Source organism: Apodemus sylvaticus, chromosome 6, assembly GCF_947179515.1.
Source record: "Apodemus sylvaticus chromosome 6, mApoSyl1.1, whole genome shotgun sequence".
Lineage (NCBI taxonomy): Eukaryota > Metazoa > Chordata > Mammalia > Rodentia > Muridae > Apodemus > Apodemus sylvaticus.
Genome location: NC_067477.1, coordinates 95,356,147 through 95,373,925, shown reverse-complemented (window position 1 = coordinate 95,373,925; position 17,779 = coordinate 95,356,147). Strand labels below are relative to the sequence as shown.

Sequence of the window (17,779 nt, the reverse complement as noted above, 5' to 3'; positions counted from 1 at the left end):
TTAGGCCAACCTGCACTAGAGTGAGACCCCATTCCAAAGACAGACTTTGGAAAGTGGTAGTTAGAGGTCAGTGATCCTGCAAGGCGAGTACAAACCCAGACTGTTTCACAGCAGTGCCGATGCAGGGCAGCACTGAGCTAACAGTCACCTGTTTGCTGCAAACACACCCCAGCCCCCCTCCCCACATGTGATCACAGCTGTCAACGTGGCAGGCTTCGGTGCACTTCTCCCAGGCTTCTCTTGAGAATGTCAGCTCATTCAGGAAGCTGCGGCTGTCATGTACCTATGGCCCTGAGATTTTGAAGAAGATACAACCGAATACTATGAATGATACTTTATTCAGTCATTTTCTTTACAACTGAAACTCTGGGAATTCAAAATTAACATCCTTGCCTGTGAGCTTCTTGTACACACCAGAAAAAGTTTCAACCTGCAAAAGAAGACAGAATCCATCACTAACCTTTAAATATGCAATAGACCTGAAAGCTAGTGTACCCCTGTGTGGTTTTCCTCTTCAACAACCCTTCAATGTTTGACCTGGGCACAAGCCTAATCCCAACACTGAGGTAGGACTTTACAGCCTGCTCCTCCACACCACTCATCAACCAAGCTATTCGGGGATGCAGGGAGCAACAGGTGTCAAGACAGCACTCTTATTCTACTAGACCACTATCCATCCAAGTTGTCAGACTCTCTGTCCTCCCTAAAACTAGAGGCCACAGACCCAGCATGCTTCCTTATCTCCTATTAAGTTAAAGTGTTCCAGTTTCTAAAGTATCTCCAAAATAAAACTGACACAGAACCTGACAGGGGACAGGAATGATGGAGACCATGGACCATAAACTGCTTTTCCTAGTGGCAAAGCCTTCCTGTGAATGATAGTTAGGCCCTTACCTTGTGTTCCACGTTGTTCTGCTGTGCTTTGTCTAAATGAACTTTTATGAGCCGGCTGCCATCCAGTTTCACCCGGATCCTCTTGCCCACAATTTCACTTGGGAAGACCAAGTCCTCAAGGATGGCGTCATGCACTGCTGTCAGTGTGCGGCTGAAAAAAAATGACAAAAGTAAGCTACCTGGCAGAAAGCACCCTTGGAATAAAGGAAAACCAGTCCAGATTCCTGAAATCAAATTAACACTGGAGCCAAGTGTGATGGCTCACACCTGTGAAACAACACTTGAGCAAGTGAGATAGAATTCCCTATGACTTCAAGGCCACCTAGGAGTCCTTGTTTGAAAAAAAACACATTTGGCTCCTACACTGATAGCTATTTAGTGTCCCAGAGACTAAAAACCTGAGTGGCAAACAAGCCACGGCTGATTCCCAAAGCCCTATGCACCCTGACAATCCACATATACAAGCCATCTGAGTATGGGAATCTAGGAGGGGCGTCAGCTCATCTTTTCATACCTTACTATTTTAATCTGCAGTAAGCTCTTTTCAAGTCCACATGCAGCTAAAGTCTATTTTTTTTAAACTTCTAGATGTAATTCATCTAATCCAAACCTCTCAAGCTTTCCCTGGCCTCCAAGAGACCACTGACCTCATGTATCAGTCAGGACCAAACAAAGACAGTGTCCTATCACAGCTCTGTGATTCTGGCCCTGACATTAGTACAAGTTCCAACTGACTCTTGCTTCTCAGAGCATCCCAACCTCCCCAAGGCCAGGCAAGCTCCACAATGATGTGCTGATCTATAATCATAGGTGGAAACTTCTCAGCCAGACATTTAACACAGCTGACCTACCAAGTGCCCTCCCTAGCTTCCCAAGAGATCACCGTGGGCACCACTTATATCTGGCGATTGCAAGGCACCTGGGAGCTGTGGCTCTTCATGATGACACAACATTGGCCTAGAAAAAGACCTAAGAACACAACTAGCATCTCCAGAATGCATGCCACTTCCACACCACTGAAAAGTCAACCTTCCCTAGTTAGAAATCACCTTGGTTCCAAACTTTGGGGAGACTGATTGTTAGGGCTTTCAGTCTGAATAGCACATACCAAGTAGCAGACATTTTGCTTCACAAAGAAGCATCATCTGGTAATCAGATGGCTTCTCGCTAGTATTTCAAAGCACATTCTCACCACCCTAGTAACGTGGACACTTGCTACCTTAAAACAGAAAATTAACAAAATCAAAGTAATCCTAAGAGTTGCAAAATTCCTGCATAACAAAGCTGGAGTCTGGAGCCGTTAGTATAGGACCACCACACCCTGCCAGGGTTCTTCAAGAGTATGCACTGGGCAGTGGAGCTGCACACCTATTTAATCTCAGCACTTGGGAGACAGAAGCAGCTGGATTTCTGAGTTCAAGGCCAGCCTGGTCTACAGAGTGAGTTCCAGGACAGCCAGGGCTACACAGAGAAACCCTGTCTAAACCTTTCAGTGATTTAGAAACCACTCAAGTCACTGGGAACACTGCAGCCATGGTAGGCAGTCTTAGCCCCCCTATGCACCAGGCTACTTCAAGTACAGTCATGACCAGGCTCCAAGAACCCCTATCATGGGTTTGTTTATCATGGAAAATCCCACTATTACAGCAGCTCACCAAACACTGTGGCTTCATCTGTGACCCTGCCCCACTTCCTGCAGACACAGAATTTATCCACACTCCCAATTCCCAGCTATTTTCCAATGGCTTTCAAAACAGGACTGAATTAAGGCAAATTTTTCCATCACCACACAGGACATAGTAGCGTGCACCATAATCCAGTACCTGACAAGACAGGAGTCTAAGGGCAGTGCTGGCTGCACACAAGTGCATGGCTCAGCCTGTCTCAAAACTAGACTGCCTTTAGTAGTTATAAGGGAAAACCACACTTAGGCAGTGAGGATCTGCGGGGACCCACAGTGCAATCTGATAGAATTACAACCATCAACCGTAGGCCCAAGTCTAATGACTGATGTGTGAAATGACCATCAGCACCTTCAAACAGCAATGATACATAGCCCTGTCATCCTAGCACCAGGAAACCCACCTGCAACACAACAAAACCATCCCAGCACCTCTGGTACACACAACAAATTTTTATCCCTAGTTAAGAACTAAATAGTTAGCCAAGTGGTGGTGGCGGCATGTGCCTTTAATCTCAGCATTTAGGATGCAGGGGCATCTCACAGTTTAAGGCCAACTTGGTCTACAAAGCAAGTTCTAGGACACACGGGGCTACATACACAGAGAAAAAAGATACTTAAAAAAAAATGCTTTCTCAGCCAAGAGATGGTGGCGCACACCTGTAATCCCAGCACTCTGGGAGGCAGAAGCAGGCGGATTTTCTGAGTTCGGAGGCCAGCCTGGTCTACATAGTGAGTTCCAGGACAGTCAGGGTTATACAGAGAAACCCTGTCTCAAAAAAAACCAAATCAAAAAAAAAACAAAAAACAAAAAACACACCTTCCTCCTTTGACCACAGAATAAATCAAGCCTCACCCGTGAGGCACAGTGACCTACAACAGCATGTGTATGTGAACCCACCAAACCTTTCTACCCAGAATGGTAACGTAACCAGAGAGGACCCACATGAGAGCTGCACTCACATAAATCAACAAGCAGGGAAGGGGGCTGGAGAGCCTGGCTGAGGCCACCACACTCACCTTCTAGGGCGCTTTTGCTTATTTTTCGTACGGCTTTTCCGGGTTGGCTTGGGCAGAATCCTCCTCTTTAAAGAGAATTATAATAAAAATAAACACAAAAACAGTGAGCCAAGAAACTAGTTTAAGTATAAAAATACCTACGCCGGCACATTCACAACAGCCTAATACTCAGCACACTGAAATGACAACAGCATTCCTCTTTCCAATCATCCTGCAGACTGCACCCAACAAGTGAACTTAAAGCACTGTCACTTCCCAGCCCCCCCAGACTGCTACTCCCAGACTTCAGCGCTCACCCCACACCAGGCTTCACATCAGCGGGCCTGTCAGCATCCTCACCACCAGGTCTTAAACCCTGGGAATGCAGACTACAGGGAGCTGAGCCGATACCTGAGCGATGAAGACTACATGCTTCCCACTGAACTTTTTCTCCAGTTCACGAACTAGCCGAACTTGGATTTTCTGGAAAGATTTAAGCTGAGGAACTGGTACAAAAATTATGATAGCTTTCCGACCACCACCAACTTCAATTTCCTAGGAGGAAAAATATGTGTCACTTTTCAGTCCTTAACCTCCATCTTCCCCCCACTCAAGTACCACCTGAATCAAGGACCCAGTCCCTTCTGAGACAGTCCATGCAGACCTGGCAATGCCTTCCCAAGAGCTAGGATTAATGTCACGCTCTGCCACAACCAAGAACAACTCCCCCCTCAAGCATTTTCCTATGGTCTGGACACAGCGTAAGGGTTCACAAGTTAAAGCCTGACCCTCATGTTGAGGTTGTATGTTCTAAGGTGGAATCTCCACCCGAAGAGGTCCCTAATTGTAATCCCACAATCTTGTGGCCATCATCATAGCACGGGAGAGGTAGAGGCAAGACAGAGTTCAAGGCCAGTCTCAACTACAAAGCAAGTCGGGAGGCCAGCCTAAGTTTGAAGAGATTCTGTCTGGTGAGTGGGGTCAGACCGTGACTCTGGCCTTGTACTACCTCAGGATCTCCCAACATGCCTGAACCATCTACAAAGGTTAGCTTTAAATTCACCATGGTCTGGGCATCTTCGATGTAAGACTATTCTCCAAATTCAAAACTGTCCAACGCTAAGAAATTGACCCCCCCCCCCCAAAAAAAAACCCAATAAAAACACTATTCCTGGGTTTAGAGGTGGCGGCTGAGCAGTGGTGGTTTAGAGCACAGAAGCCAGGTTCAGTTCCCAGCACTCACAACCATTTATAATTCGAGTTCCAGGAACACACACGGCGCATGTACACCAGCAGAAACAAAATACTAATACTTACAAAATAAATGTTAAAACAGAAACAAAACGCCTGCCAAACTCGAAACCCAGAATACACCCACTGATCCTCAACCGACTGTCCAGTTTGGAGCCTTACTGGGTCTAGACATTTCCAAGAAGTAAAAGTTTCAAGCCAGTGAGGGGAGAAAAATCCAGCAATCGGGTGAAGAAACCAGCACGAACTTGAGAGAATGCCCTGCCCTGGAAGGTCCCCTGTCTGCTTGCCTTCTCTAAGTCCCTTGCTCCGGGAACGAAGGCCGGCCACGCCCGCGCCCACGCCGCCTGCCACCCTCGTGGGCAGTGAGCGCGCCCCGCGACAGTCCCCGCTCACCTTGGCTGCGGTGATGTTGAGTTCCCGCAGCTGCGCCTTGAGATCCGAGTTCATCTCCAGCTCGAGCAGCGCCTGTGGATACAGAGAACGTGGGCGCCACGCCGGGGTCAGGGGACCCGGAGGTCAAGAGATCAGGGGGACCCGGGAGACAAGCTCACCTGAGAGATGCCAGACTCGAACTCGTCCGGCTTCTCGCCATTGGGCTTCACAATCTTGGCGCTCGAGCTGAACATGGCTTCGTCCTGAGGAGAGGAAGGTGCCACCGGTCAACTGGGGCGCGGGCCGCCAGACCGGGGCCATCTACGGGCGCAGGGTGGATAATCCACTGCATCCCAACAAGGGACGCAGGGCCTGCCGCCCCGGAGGCTCCCCCGAGAGTCTTTTCCCCCAAACTCTGCAAAAAACCACGGCCACATTGCGGGCCATGAACCTACCTTACGGAGTGCCGGCTTAGAAAGAGGGACAGCTCTCGCGAGAACAGCTCATATCCGGGTGGCGGAAGAAAAGAGGTGGGAACAACGGAAGTAGATGGGTGGAAACCGGAAGCTCTTCTGAAAAGTGGTAGAACGCCTAGAGTGTACTGGGAAATAGTTCTGTACTGGGAAATAGTTCGGGAGGATGACCGTTCCGGTTTCGTTTGTTCCCCGAAGTAGTCAGCATTTGGCTAGGTTTCTGAAAATGTTTAATTAGTACCGAGCTAACTCTACGTTTCCTGCTAACAAAATGAAAAGGAATCGCAGACGTGCATTGCCTGGTGCACGCCTTTAATCCCAGCACTTGGGAGGCAGAGGCAGGCGGATTTCTGAGTTCGAGGCCAGCCTGGTCTACAGAAACACAGAAAAACCCTGTCTCGGAAAAAAAAAAAAAAAAGTAATCAGACTAGCCTAGTGTGGTGGCGCACGCCTGAGGCCAGCCTGGTCTACAGAGAGAGTTCCAGGACAGACAGGGCTACAAACAGAAACCACTAAAAGAGGTGCATGGGTAGGGGTGGGGCGGGAATCAGACTTGTTCAGTTCTTCCTATAGGGATTCAAATCAGTGAGGTAGGGTTGAATAATAGTCACTCATTCCGTTTCTTACATATATTGCTTGGTACAGCAGAAGGTTCTAGAACATGGCCAGGAACCCCTGTCTTCAAAAATATGAAGCTGCTTTGTTGAGCATTTGAGGAGAATGCTAAGTATGGTGGCTGATGCCATCTCTCAGGATTCAGAAGTGGGGGATCACTGTGAGAGAGAGAAGGCAGGCTTGGGCTACAAAGCCAGTGCCAGAGCTGCAATAGAGACCCGGTCTCAAAAAACCAAAACAACAAAAGTCCATTTACAGAAAGTACCCATAACGGAAGCTGATGGTCGGGTTAGCTCTAGAAGGCCAGGCTTCTGTCTGCTTGGGCTACCCGCAAAACAGGGACAGTTATGCCCTAAAAGGTGGGGAGAGAAGGAAATTAGGTCAGTGAGAACGCACTTCAGTGAGAACCACGAAAACAGAATGAACCTTTAATCTCAACACTTGGGAGGCAGAGGCAGAGAGATCTCTGAGTGTGAGGCCATCCTGGTCTGCAGGACAGCCGGGGCTCCACAGAGAAACCTTGTCTCGAAACCAAAAGGGGGTTGAGGGGAGGAAAGAAGACGATGCTGGGAGAGCACTTTCTATGGTGGAACAATTTCCTTTAGTGAGAACGTTATCAGAAAAAAAAAAATGAAAGAAAGATGGGTCAGGAACAATAAGTCTTAAAGATCTGAGGATGGAAAATTGCTGTGGAATGAATCAAAACAACAAATTCATCAAAGCATTATTTATTGAAGAAATGCCTACCTCTGCAGACTGTCATCTTAAATTCATGTGCCCCGTGAGCCTCTGCTCTGGACAGGCAATCCAAGAACATCTGATTCATGCATAATTAAACATGCCTGCTTTAGCCTAGAAGTGGGTTATTAAAACCAAGTGAATCCTTGCTATCATGGAGAATGCAGTTGAGTAAGGACAATATGGAACTATTTGATGAAATATTCAAGTTTTTATGACTTGCATAACAAAAAAATGTGAGAGAGTGTAAGGAGGAGAGATATACACTTCCGGGAGTTGGGAAAGGCTTTCACAGGGATGATCGTGCCCTGGGACATGAAGGAGCAGTTAGGACCCAGTCACTTGGCATGAGGTACGTTTCACCCTTACTCCACATTCTCCAGCTACAGAAAAGATTATTTAGCCTTGTGAGTTTTACTATCTGTCAAGGTTATTGGGGATATTGCTACTCAACTGCAAGCTAGATACTTTGTTTTGTCCTGTTTTTTCAAGACAGGTTTTCTCTGTGTAGTCCCTGGCTGTCCTGGATCTTACTCTGTAGACCAGGCTGGCCTTGAACTCCAATAGATCAGCCTGCTTCCACCTCCTGAGTGCTGGGATTAAAGGCGTGTGCCACCACCACCTGGCGGCGGTCTTTCTAATTTTTAAAGATACAGGTAGAGGATAGTAACAGTCAACATTAGTCCCAGAATTCAGGAGGTAGAGGCAGGTAGATCCCTGTGACTTTGAAGCCAGCCTGGTGTATGTAGTGACATTCAGGACATTCACAGCTCTTTGAAAAATTTAATAATCAAATTAAAGCTTTTTCTATGAGAAAAGGTTATATGTGTGTGTGTGTGTGTGTAATTTAAAACAAATTTAAACTTTAAATTTATTTTGATTCTATTCTTCTAATTCCTTCTATACTTCATCCCCTCCCTACCTATCCAACTTTAAGTTCTTTCTCAAAAAACTAAAATCTCAATATAATAACAAAGCCCCCAAAACAGGAAAACAACCTCCACACAGGCACACCAAAAAAATACACCAAACTGTAACGAGATAAAAGCACACACCAAACTGAGGAGTCCATTATATGTTAGTCACCTACTACTGAACATGAGGCCCGCCCTGCCCTGATTGAGACACCTAGTGTCACTTCATTGGAAAAAAAACAAATTTTCCCTCCCCCAGAGTTAACCATGACAGGAAGAAATGTGTATTTGACTCTACAGTCTTGTCTGAGCAATCCTCGTGACCGAGGAAGAACTGTGTCCACTCCCCTTACTCTATGTGCCTCCCCGAGTGGATTTTGTCTCTGTTCTTATTTATGTAGAGACTCTGTTTAGTGGGAATTGTAGCGGAGACTTCTGGGGAAAAACAATTGGTCTCTAAGGATGGTATTATTGGTTGAAAGGTTTATACATAGATGGGTGGATAGACAAAGAGATGGGTGTTCATTATTGTTAGGGAAATTCTTTCCTGTTGCTGTATTTCCAGGAAGTTTTTGACATGCATGAATGCAGGATTATATCACATTTTTTTATTTTTTATTTTTTGGTTTTTTTGAGACAGGATTTCTCTGTGTAGCCTTGGCTGTCCTGGAACTCACTCTGTAGACCAGGCTGGCCTCGAACTCAGAAATCCACCTGCCTCTGCCTCCCAAGTACTGGGATTAAAGTGTGTGCCATCACTGCCCGGCTTATATCACATACTTTAACTATCAATTAGTATTATCATGTAGATTTTCTTTGTAGCTTGTTAATATGGTAGACAGCATTGATTGAGTTACAAGCATCAAACCAGTTATCCATCTCTAGAAAAAATGTACTTCAGTCATGAAGTAACTTTGTTTTCGTGTTGGTTTCTTATATTCAGGCTTGTAAATGGTATTGGGCGGTGACTCACATTCCTTCTCTCCCTCTGTTTGATATGTTGAGACCGAGCGCCACTTTGATCTGGAGTCAGGCTGGCCTTGAAGCTGTGGTGATTCTAACTTCAAGTGCTGCAATTACAAGTGGCCATCTCGCTTGGCGATCTCTCTCCCTCCCTCTCTCTGTCCCTCCCTCCCTCTTTCTCCCTCCCTTTCTCTCTCTCTTTCCCTCTCCCTTTCTCCCCGCTCCCTCCCTCTCTCCCCTTCTCTCCTCTCTCCCTCTTTCCTTCCCTCTCTCTCTCTTCCTCCCTCTCTCTGTCTTTCTCCCTCCCTTTCTCTTTCCCTCCCTCTCCCTTTCTCCCCCTCTCCCCTCTCTCCCCCCCTCTCTCTCCCCTTCTCTCCCTCCCTCTCTTCCTCCCTCTCCCTTTCTCTCCCTCTCCCTTTCTCTCCTTCTCCCCCTCTCCCTCTCTCTCCCTCCCTCTTTCCCTGTCTCTTCCTTTCTCCCATCCTCTCTCGTCCCCCTTTCTCCCCCTCTCCCCTCTCTCTCCCTCCCCCTCTCCCTCCCTCTCTCTTCCTCCCTCTCCCTTTCTCTCCCTCTTCATCTCTTTTCCCCTCTCTCCCTCTCTCTCCCTGTCTCTCTCTTTCTCCCATCCTCTCTCTTCCCTTCTCCCCTCTCCCCTCTCTCTCTCCCTCCCCCTCTCTCTCCATCCCTCTCTCTCTCTCCTCTTCTTTCCCCCCCCTCTCCCTCTCCCCCTTTTCTCCCTTCTCTCTCTCCCCCCTCTCTGTTCTGGCTTCAATATCAAGTTAATTCTAGCATCATAAAACAGTTGCACAATGTTCCTTGTCTTCTGTTTTCTGAAAAACACTAGGGAATGGGCATTAATTCTAATTTGAGCATTTGATTGAATTGCCCTGTGAAACCAGCCAAAACTGAAAATTTGTTTCTAAAGTGTTTTTTTAATTACAAGTTCTATTTTGTTTTCTGTTTGTTTGCTTGTTTGTTTGTTTGAGACAGAATCTCATTATAGCCCAAAGTGACCAAGAAATTACTGTGTAGCTGAGAATGTCCTGGAACCCCCGATTCTCCTGCCTTCACTTCCCAAGTGCTCGGACTATAGATGTATGTAGGTTGTTTTGTTTTGTTATTGTTGTTGTTGTTGTTTTAGTGATCATTTGAATAGTTTTTTAATGATCATTTGGCTATTCAAATCTGTTTCAGGGCTAGGGAGATTTCTCAGTGGTTAAGAACACTGGCGGTGGGATTCAATACCCAGCCCTCATATGTCTCACAAACCCTCTGTTACTCCAGTTCTAAGGTATCTAATGGCCTTTTCTGGTCCCATCGGGCACCAGACACCCACACAGTACACAGTCACACATGCAGGCAAAGCATTAATCCACATAAAATAAAACATTATAAACATTCCAATTATCTATTTCCTATTAGCTGAGAAATTATAGCTATGGTTCTTTATTTTTGAGGAAATTGATGAATTCTGTAAGTTATTGAATTTATGTGTGTGGAATTGTCGATAGCATCCCCTTCTCATTCTAATATTGATAAAATTTAGAGAAAAGGCTTTAAAAAATGTTTTAAATGTATTGTGTGGTTTTGCCTGCATGTGTGTGTGCATGCGTACTGTGCGCATGCCTGGAACCCAGGGTGGACAGAAGAGGGCATTAGATCCTCTATAACTGGTGTTATAGATCATTGTGAGCCATCGTATGGATGCTGGAAACTGAACCTGGTTCTCTGCAAGAGCAGTAAGTGATCTCAATCACTAAGCTACCTCTCCAGACACATCATGACTACATTTCACAGGGTAGCAAGCCACTAATCTACTCCCTATGGTAGTCCACAGATATGAAGTACAGGATCACAGTATTGTGGAAAACTGGGTCAAACACATGGATGACAGATAGCAATTGAAGCAAACCATATCAGCAGTGGTGGCCAAGCTAGTCTGGAACCTTGGGGACACATGAAAACTTCTGCCTTTTTGTCCTTTAATAGGCACAATATGTAGGGTTGTTTGTTTTGGTTTATTGAGATAGAACTTCTTTGTCTAGGCCTGGCTGTCCTGGACCTCATTGTGTAGACAAGGCTGGCCTTGGACTCACAGAGATCTGCTTTCTGAGTGCTGGTATTAAAGGCATGTGCCACCCCTGCCCAGCTGCTGATGTATTTTTAATATGCCTGTGTGCTCATATGGTACCAGTCTACTTCATATTTTTTGGAATAAGTGGTTAGTCTGTGCCTCACTTAGGTGGTGTCCGTGTGTGTCCGTGTCCGTGTGTCCGTGTCCGTGTGTCCGTGTGTGTGTGTGTGTGTGTGTGTGTGTGTGTGTGTGTGTGTAAGTTCAGATCTGTCTCTGCATTTGCACTAAAATGGAGCCAAGTGTTGTCTGTAAAATAGAAGTTGTCTATAAAATAGAATTGCCCAGGCAAGGTACAGACTGAAAGGTTGTTGTTCATATCTAATCCCAGCACTTAAGAGGAAGAGACAGAAAATTAGGAGTTCAAGGTCATCTTCAGCTACTTACCAAATTTAAGCCAGCTTGGGACACATGAAACCCTTTCTCCACTTTTAAAATATTGTCCTTTACTGTGTGGAATACTATTAAAAAGTTCCCTGCAGAGCCAGTGAAATGGCTCAGTAGATAAAAGTGCTTGTCCCCAAGCTGAGGACCAGAGTTCAAACACGCAGACTCATATGGGAGAATTAAATGACTTCCACAAGTTGTCCTTTCACACAGGCACACACATGTACACATGTACACTCACACACACACACACATTATGACACGGACACATACACACACAATAAATAACTGTAAAAAAAAGTTTTAAAAATGCCCCTGTGTCAGTAATGTGTCATCTCAGGGTCCAAAAATCAAAAAGTCTGAGAGCTTCAAAGTGATTCCTTCCCCTCCAGAGTCGTGTCATAATAAGCTTCAGAGAGGTGGTGATGAACCTTTGCACAGGAGATGAATTTATGCACCTGTCTTTGATCAAAAGTTAATAGACTTCGCTCCCTCCGCTTGGGGCTGGCTGGGCTTTCATCACGATCTTATCAGCCTGGGATGAAGATGACAACTGTGGGATAGCAGGTGCTTAGCAAGCTCGAGGTCACTGGCCTGTATTGTGAAGCTGCAAGGTCACTTGCTCTGAAAAATGACACGAGCAAGTTCATGATCATCAGACACCAGAGCCCGTCCGGTGGAGGGAGGGTGATCACTCTTTAGTTTCATATCATAAACTGAGAATGTGCTGATCACTTACATATTCTACCAAGGAGCACACTCTCCGTGTGAATCCTCAGGACTGAAGTGAAGGATGCGGGGGCATGCGGCACTGGGCATCGGATGATGGCCCGAGAGGCATGGCACAGAACCTTAGTCCATATCTGGCCACTGCCGGCATCATTAGCTGTCCTCTGTCACAGGAGAAAGGGAACATAAGCAACTCCCTGGATCTGCAGAGCTGTCAAACGGTGGGCCTGGGAATTGAAGTTGATGCTTAGGAACTTTGGAGCTCAGGGACAGGAGAGCAGGGGAGACTGGATGAGAAACGAGCCCTGTGCTTCTCCCACACTGTTCTTCAGGGGTTGGCATAGACGGTTCCACAGCTGTCCCAAGGATGGAGTGGATGGGATACCTGATCTCCATTTTTCCAATGACAAAACAAGTCTGACAGGGTAAAAATGAGTGTAGAGAGGGCTGAGCATTCAGCCTCTGTCTTCTTGAGTGGGGACTGTTTCAAGTTCCTGCCTCAATGTCCCTGCAAGAACTTTATTATAATCTGGGTGGGATTTTTAACTAAAGTAAATCTTTCCTTCACTAAGTCTCCTTTAGTAGGGGTGCTCTATCACAGCAGGAACAAAACCCTTCTGGCCTTCCTCACTGGCAAACACCACATGCGTGCACAGGCTGCACACTCACAGACTCACGCTGCATGCATCTGTCTCTGCAGTCATCCTGTTCTTTAGAAACAATGCACATGACTGACTGTGGGAAAACACAGTCGTAAGCCTGGCACTCATGAGACTGAAGCAGGAAGTTGTCCTGGGCTACATGGGAAGATTCTGTCTGAAACAAAAGAAAACAAAAATAAAAGGATGGCCTTGTATAATGTATATTCCAAGTGTGCAAGCTAGATGGAATGGCGTGGTAGTGCATGTCTTTAATCCCAGCACTTGGGAGTAAGAGGCAGGTGGATCTCTGCAAGTTCCAGAACAGCCTGGTCTACATAGTGAGTACCTGGGCAACCATAGCTATGTAAGGAAATGCTCCCTCCAACCCCACCCCTACCCCCAGCAAGAAAAAAATAATGCTTCTATCTATCTATCTATCTATCTATCTATCTATCTATCTATCTATCTAATTTTTCCAAACAAGGTTTTTCTGTGAAGCCTTAGCTGTCCTAGAACTCATTATGTCTATGAGACTGGCATCAAATTCAGAGATCCACCTGCTTCTGCCTCCCAAATGCTGGGATTAAAGGTGTTCATTGCTCCTCCCCCCATAACACTCATTTATTAACTGTGCTATGCCCCAGATCCTGTGTAACTGGGCTCTTGGAATAAAGCCCTTAAAGAACAATGAAATATCTCCACAAACTCTAAACCTGGGCATTTCAAGACCCCAGACCATAACACAGGTTGTCAGGTGGAGCCCAACAGTCCGAAGTGGCAAGGCTTCTCCATTGGCGAGGAGGCTGAAGATACGGGGGGACTGTGGCTCTCCACAGCAGCTTCGGCCCAGAGGGTCTGTGCCATTCTTCTAGCTTTAAGCTGCAGTGGTGAGGAGATCATGGCCTTACTTTGGTTTCAACCTGTGGTTCTCAAACCCTTTGGGGGTCAAATATCAGATATACCATATATTAGATATTATGATTAATAACAGTAACAAAATTACAGTTATAAAGTAGCAACAAAGTAGTTTTCTGGCTAGGTCAGTACAACATGAGGAACTGTACTAAAGGGAAGTGTATTGCTGCACTGGGAAGGTTGAGAAGCACCAGCGTAGACAGATGGGGCCTTGGGTAGACCTCTCCAGGCTAGCTCAATGCAATGTCCTCCCTTACGGATATTTTCAGGGCCCAGGCATAGATGGCCTCCTCCTGAGGCTTAACTCTTCACTGTGAGATCCAGTCATTGCCCTAGAAGTTAAACCCAGACAAAAATCTAGATGTGGATGCTTGGATGCTGTATTTCCTGTGCATCCACTTCACAATTTCACCCTTCTAATGTTCCATCCACCACCTACACCTTCCTCTCACCAGAACCAGTAGCTAGATGGTGAAAGATTCACCCTGGCACACACCAATCCAGGCGCATTATCTGTCAAAAGAGTGCAAACTCAAAGGAAAGCCAGGCTGGAGCCTGGGGAGAAGCTGGATGTGGAGTGTGCGTCTTAAAGCCCAGCACTCCCGAGGCAGAAGCACCAGATTTCTGAGAGTTTGAGGCTAGCCTGAGCTACATAGCAAGTTCCAGGACAGCTAGGGCTACATAGACTTTGTCCCAAGGAATAATTTTGTTTCTATTACTCTCCCAATCTCCAGCACCTCTAAGGCCTGCTTACATTGTCGGTGATAAGTACAACTTTCAGGAAAAGCTTTCCTTGTTCAAGAAGCTACCGTACTTATTGCTAAATTTCAACTTAAATGAAAGCCTATCTTTTCTCCTTTAAGTGATTATATCTGTAACCAGAGTTTTATGGTAAAAGCCTGACTTTAGAAACCACAAAAAAACTATGTCTTGTCACCTGATCCAAAGTATCAACTAAAGAAATGAGCGCTGAGTGCTGGAGAGACGGCTCAGAGTTTGAGAGCACATAATACCCTTTCTGGATCCAGGTCTCAGGGCCTGTAATGCCAGCTCAGGGAATTTCTCACAACCTCTTCTGGTCTCCTCAGACAGCTTTAAGACACCCCCCCTCTCCGCTGCCGCCACCGTCACCATCCCCACCATCATCACCACCACCACCATCATCACCACCACCACCATCATCACCACCATCATCACCACCACCACCATCATCACCACCACTATCACTATCACCATCTTCTTTAAAATAGTACTGAAAGAAAGCAGAGAGAAAATTTAATGAATTTGATTCAAATAGGAAAAAACAGATAAAAGAGGTCTAATGATTCCAAAGTACATCTTCAGGGTACCATCACAAGCTTTAGCCAGGGAGGAATAAGATGGAGTTAGTTAGACCAGATTGGTGTGTGTGTGTGTATCAATAACACAATAGCCATCAAATATACTGGGAGACACATTCTGGATCCTTCCCTGTGTACTCCCCCTAGAGCCCACTAGGTAGGACACTTGCTCACTCTGCCCTCTCACACTATCTCCATAAATGCTCTTTTGTAGAGGAAGGATAAATATGTTGATATGTTAATAACATTTTTTTTCTTTTTTGTGTTTTTGCAAGACATGGATTCTCTGTGTAGCCCTGACTGTCCTGGAACTCACTCTGAAGATCAGGTTGGCCTCGAACTCAGAGATCTGCCTGCCTCTGCCTCCTGAGTGCTGAGATTAAAGTCGTGCACCACCACCCTAGCAAGGTAAACTTTCTTAATTACTGAGCCTTCTCTCCAGTCCCACCAAGGAGTTTTGTCTTCAAAACTACACATATTGGAAAATACTAACTTTTTTTACAGACTACATTAAATGTTAATTAATCTTTAGGGAAAATGTAATTTGCAAGAAAATTAAGTTGAAGTTAAAAATTCAAAGTTGGGACGCGTTTTTGCACATTAAGTTTTTTGTTGACTTTTAGTTATTTTCAAGGTCAGCATGCTTTTATTAATGCTTGCTGGCATGGGAGCACATGCCACCGCATTCCTGTGATATCAGAGGAAGACTGCGATGTCAGTTCCCTCCAAGACAATGTCTCTCTCTATAGTCCTGGTTGTCTTGGAGCTCACCCTGGAGACCAGACTGGCCTTGAACTCACAGAGATTCTCCTGCCTTTCTCTACAAAGTGCAGTGACTAAAGGCTTGAGGCAGCACACACAGCTTCCCATCAGCTTTTATTTGAGTTCTGGAGATCCAATTCATGACACCAGGCTTGCTCAGCGAGCTTCTATACCTACTGAGCCATCTAGCCCACAGCCAGCATTTATTAAGATTTTTTGCTCTTAAGTCCTCTTATCCTTTTCAAATTGTTTTTCTTGAAAAAGCATCTCTTGGCCGGGTGGTGGTGGCGCATGCCTGTAATCCCAGCACTCTGGGAGGCAGAGGCAGGCGGATTTCTGAGTTGGAGGCCAGCCTGGTCTACAGAGTGAATTCCAGGACAGCCAGGGCTACACAGAGAAACCCTGTCTTGAAAAACCAAATAAATAAAAAAAAAAACCAAACAAAAAAAGAAAAGAAAAAAAGAAAAAGCATCTCTTGCATCTCAGGCTGGCCCCCGAGTTTGTCATGGATGACCTTGAAGTATTGGTCTTCTTACCCCTGCCTCCTCAGCCAGGACCACCACACCTGGTTTCTGTGATACTCGATATATACCCCCTTTTAAAACTTTAGAATATTTTTGGCACTTTGAGGTTTTATTTGAGTTGATACCTATTAATACTTGCTACATCAAAATAAAATGAAGGGATGAGAGGAAGTTCTGGTAGGGCCTGTGCCCAATATCTGTGAGATGAGACCCCAATGTCAGTCTCCAGTGCCAGGGTTCACCATGGAGCCAAGACAGCCCTTGAACTTGCGGTAATCCTCCTGCCTTACTCCACACAGTACTGGGATTATAGGTTTGAGACACCATGTCTGGCTTCAAATATTTAAAAAAAAATAACCCTGCTGGGGCTGGAGAGATGGCTCATTCATTAGAATAGTGGCTGCTTCTGCAGAGGCTTGATTCCCATTCCAAGGGATCCAATGCCATTTCCTGACCTCTATGGGCAGAAAGTATGTCTGTGGTACAGACATAGATGCAAGTGAACCGCCCATACACATGAAATAACATACAAAAATAAACAACTGATTTCTAAAGAAAAGAGACGAGTAGAATTGCTTTACATTCTACAAACCACACTGACGTCTGGCTAAAGGGCAGACAATCAGAGGCAACTATTACAAGGAAATTTTTCCTTCCTTATTTTTTTTTTTTTATATTTAGAACTCTTTGCATACCCATGACTTCAAGGAGTATATTTTATTTTAAATTTATGTGTTTGTGTGTGTGCACACCAATACCTGCATCATTGGCTCATGTGTGAAGGTCAGAGGACAACTGTGGGAGTTAGTTCTCTCCTGCTAATGAGTGGGTCCTGAGTATGGAACTCGAGTTGCCCAGCTTGGTGGCAAGTGCCTTCTCTTTCAAAGTCATCTTGGTAGTCCCTCAGGAGTATATTTTTAAATTTTAGTTGGTTTGGTATTATAAAAGCGGTGGTGGCACACGCCTTTAATCCCAGCACTTGGGAGGCAGAAGCGGGCGGGTTTCTGAGTTCGAGGCCAGCCTGGTCTACAAAGCGAGTTCCAGGACAGCCAGGGCTACACAGAGAAACCCTGTCTCGAAAAATACCAAAAAAACAAACAAACAAACAAAAAAAACCAACCAAACAAACAAACAAAAAAAACAAACTCAAGACGGTTCCCCAGTTTTCAACAGTGACTTGCTTCATTCCCTTAATTATATGGCCAAAATGCTGTTGTATATTCATGACATTTCCTCATTCGTTGCTGGCAGAGGAAAGGGAAACCTTGTCCTGCAGAGGTGGGCAGCCTAGAATATGGGGTGTATGTAGTTTCACAGGGCCTCATTGTCTTCACATCTATTCACTCATTCGGCCATCATCCTTCCATTCCTTTTTTTCCTCTCTTCCTCCCGCTTCCAAATCAGTTTTGCTGTGCACTTGGCAGCTGGGAAGGACCTCAGTCTCCAG

The 17,779-nt window shown here is 45.6% G+C and overlaps 1 protein-coding gene across 1 annotated transcript; it reads right to left on the bottom strand.

Moving 5' to 3' along the window:
• Positions 1 to 322: 322 nt before the first annotated feature.
• On the bottom strand, positions 323 to 5,714 carry Rps7 (ribosomal protein S7). The gene is made up of 7 exons (XM_052186020.1): positions 5,656 to 5,714; positions 5,380 to 5,463; positions 5,222 to 5,293; positions 3,986 to 4,129; positions 3,596 to 3,660; positions 895 to 1,045; positions 323 to 430 (listed from the first exon to the last, which is right to left on the bottom strand). Exons 2-7 carry the CDS (start codon positions 5,452 to 5,454, stop codon positions 353 to 355), a joined length of 585 nt encoding a protein of 194 aa, XP_052041980.1. The 5' UTR covers positions 5,455 to 5,463; positions 5,656 to 5,714; the 3' UTR covers positions 323 to 352.
• Between the last annotated feature and the right edge of the window lie 12,065 nt (positions 5,715 to 17,779).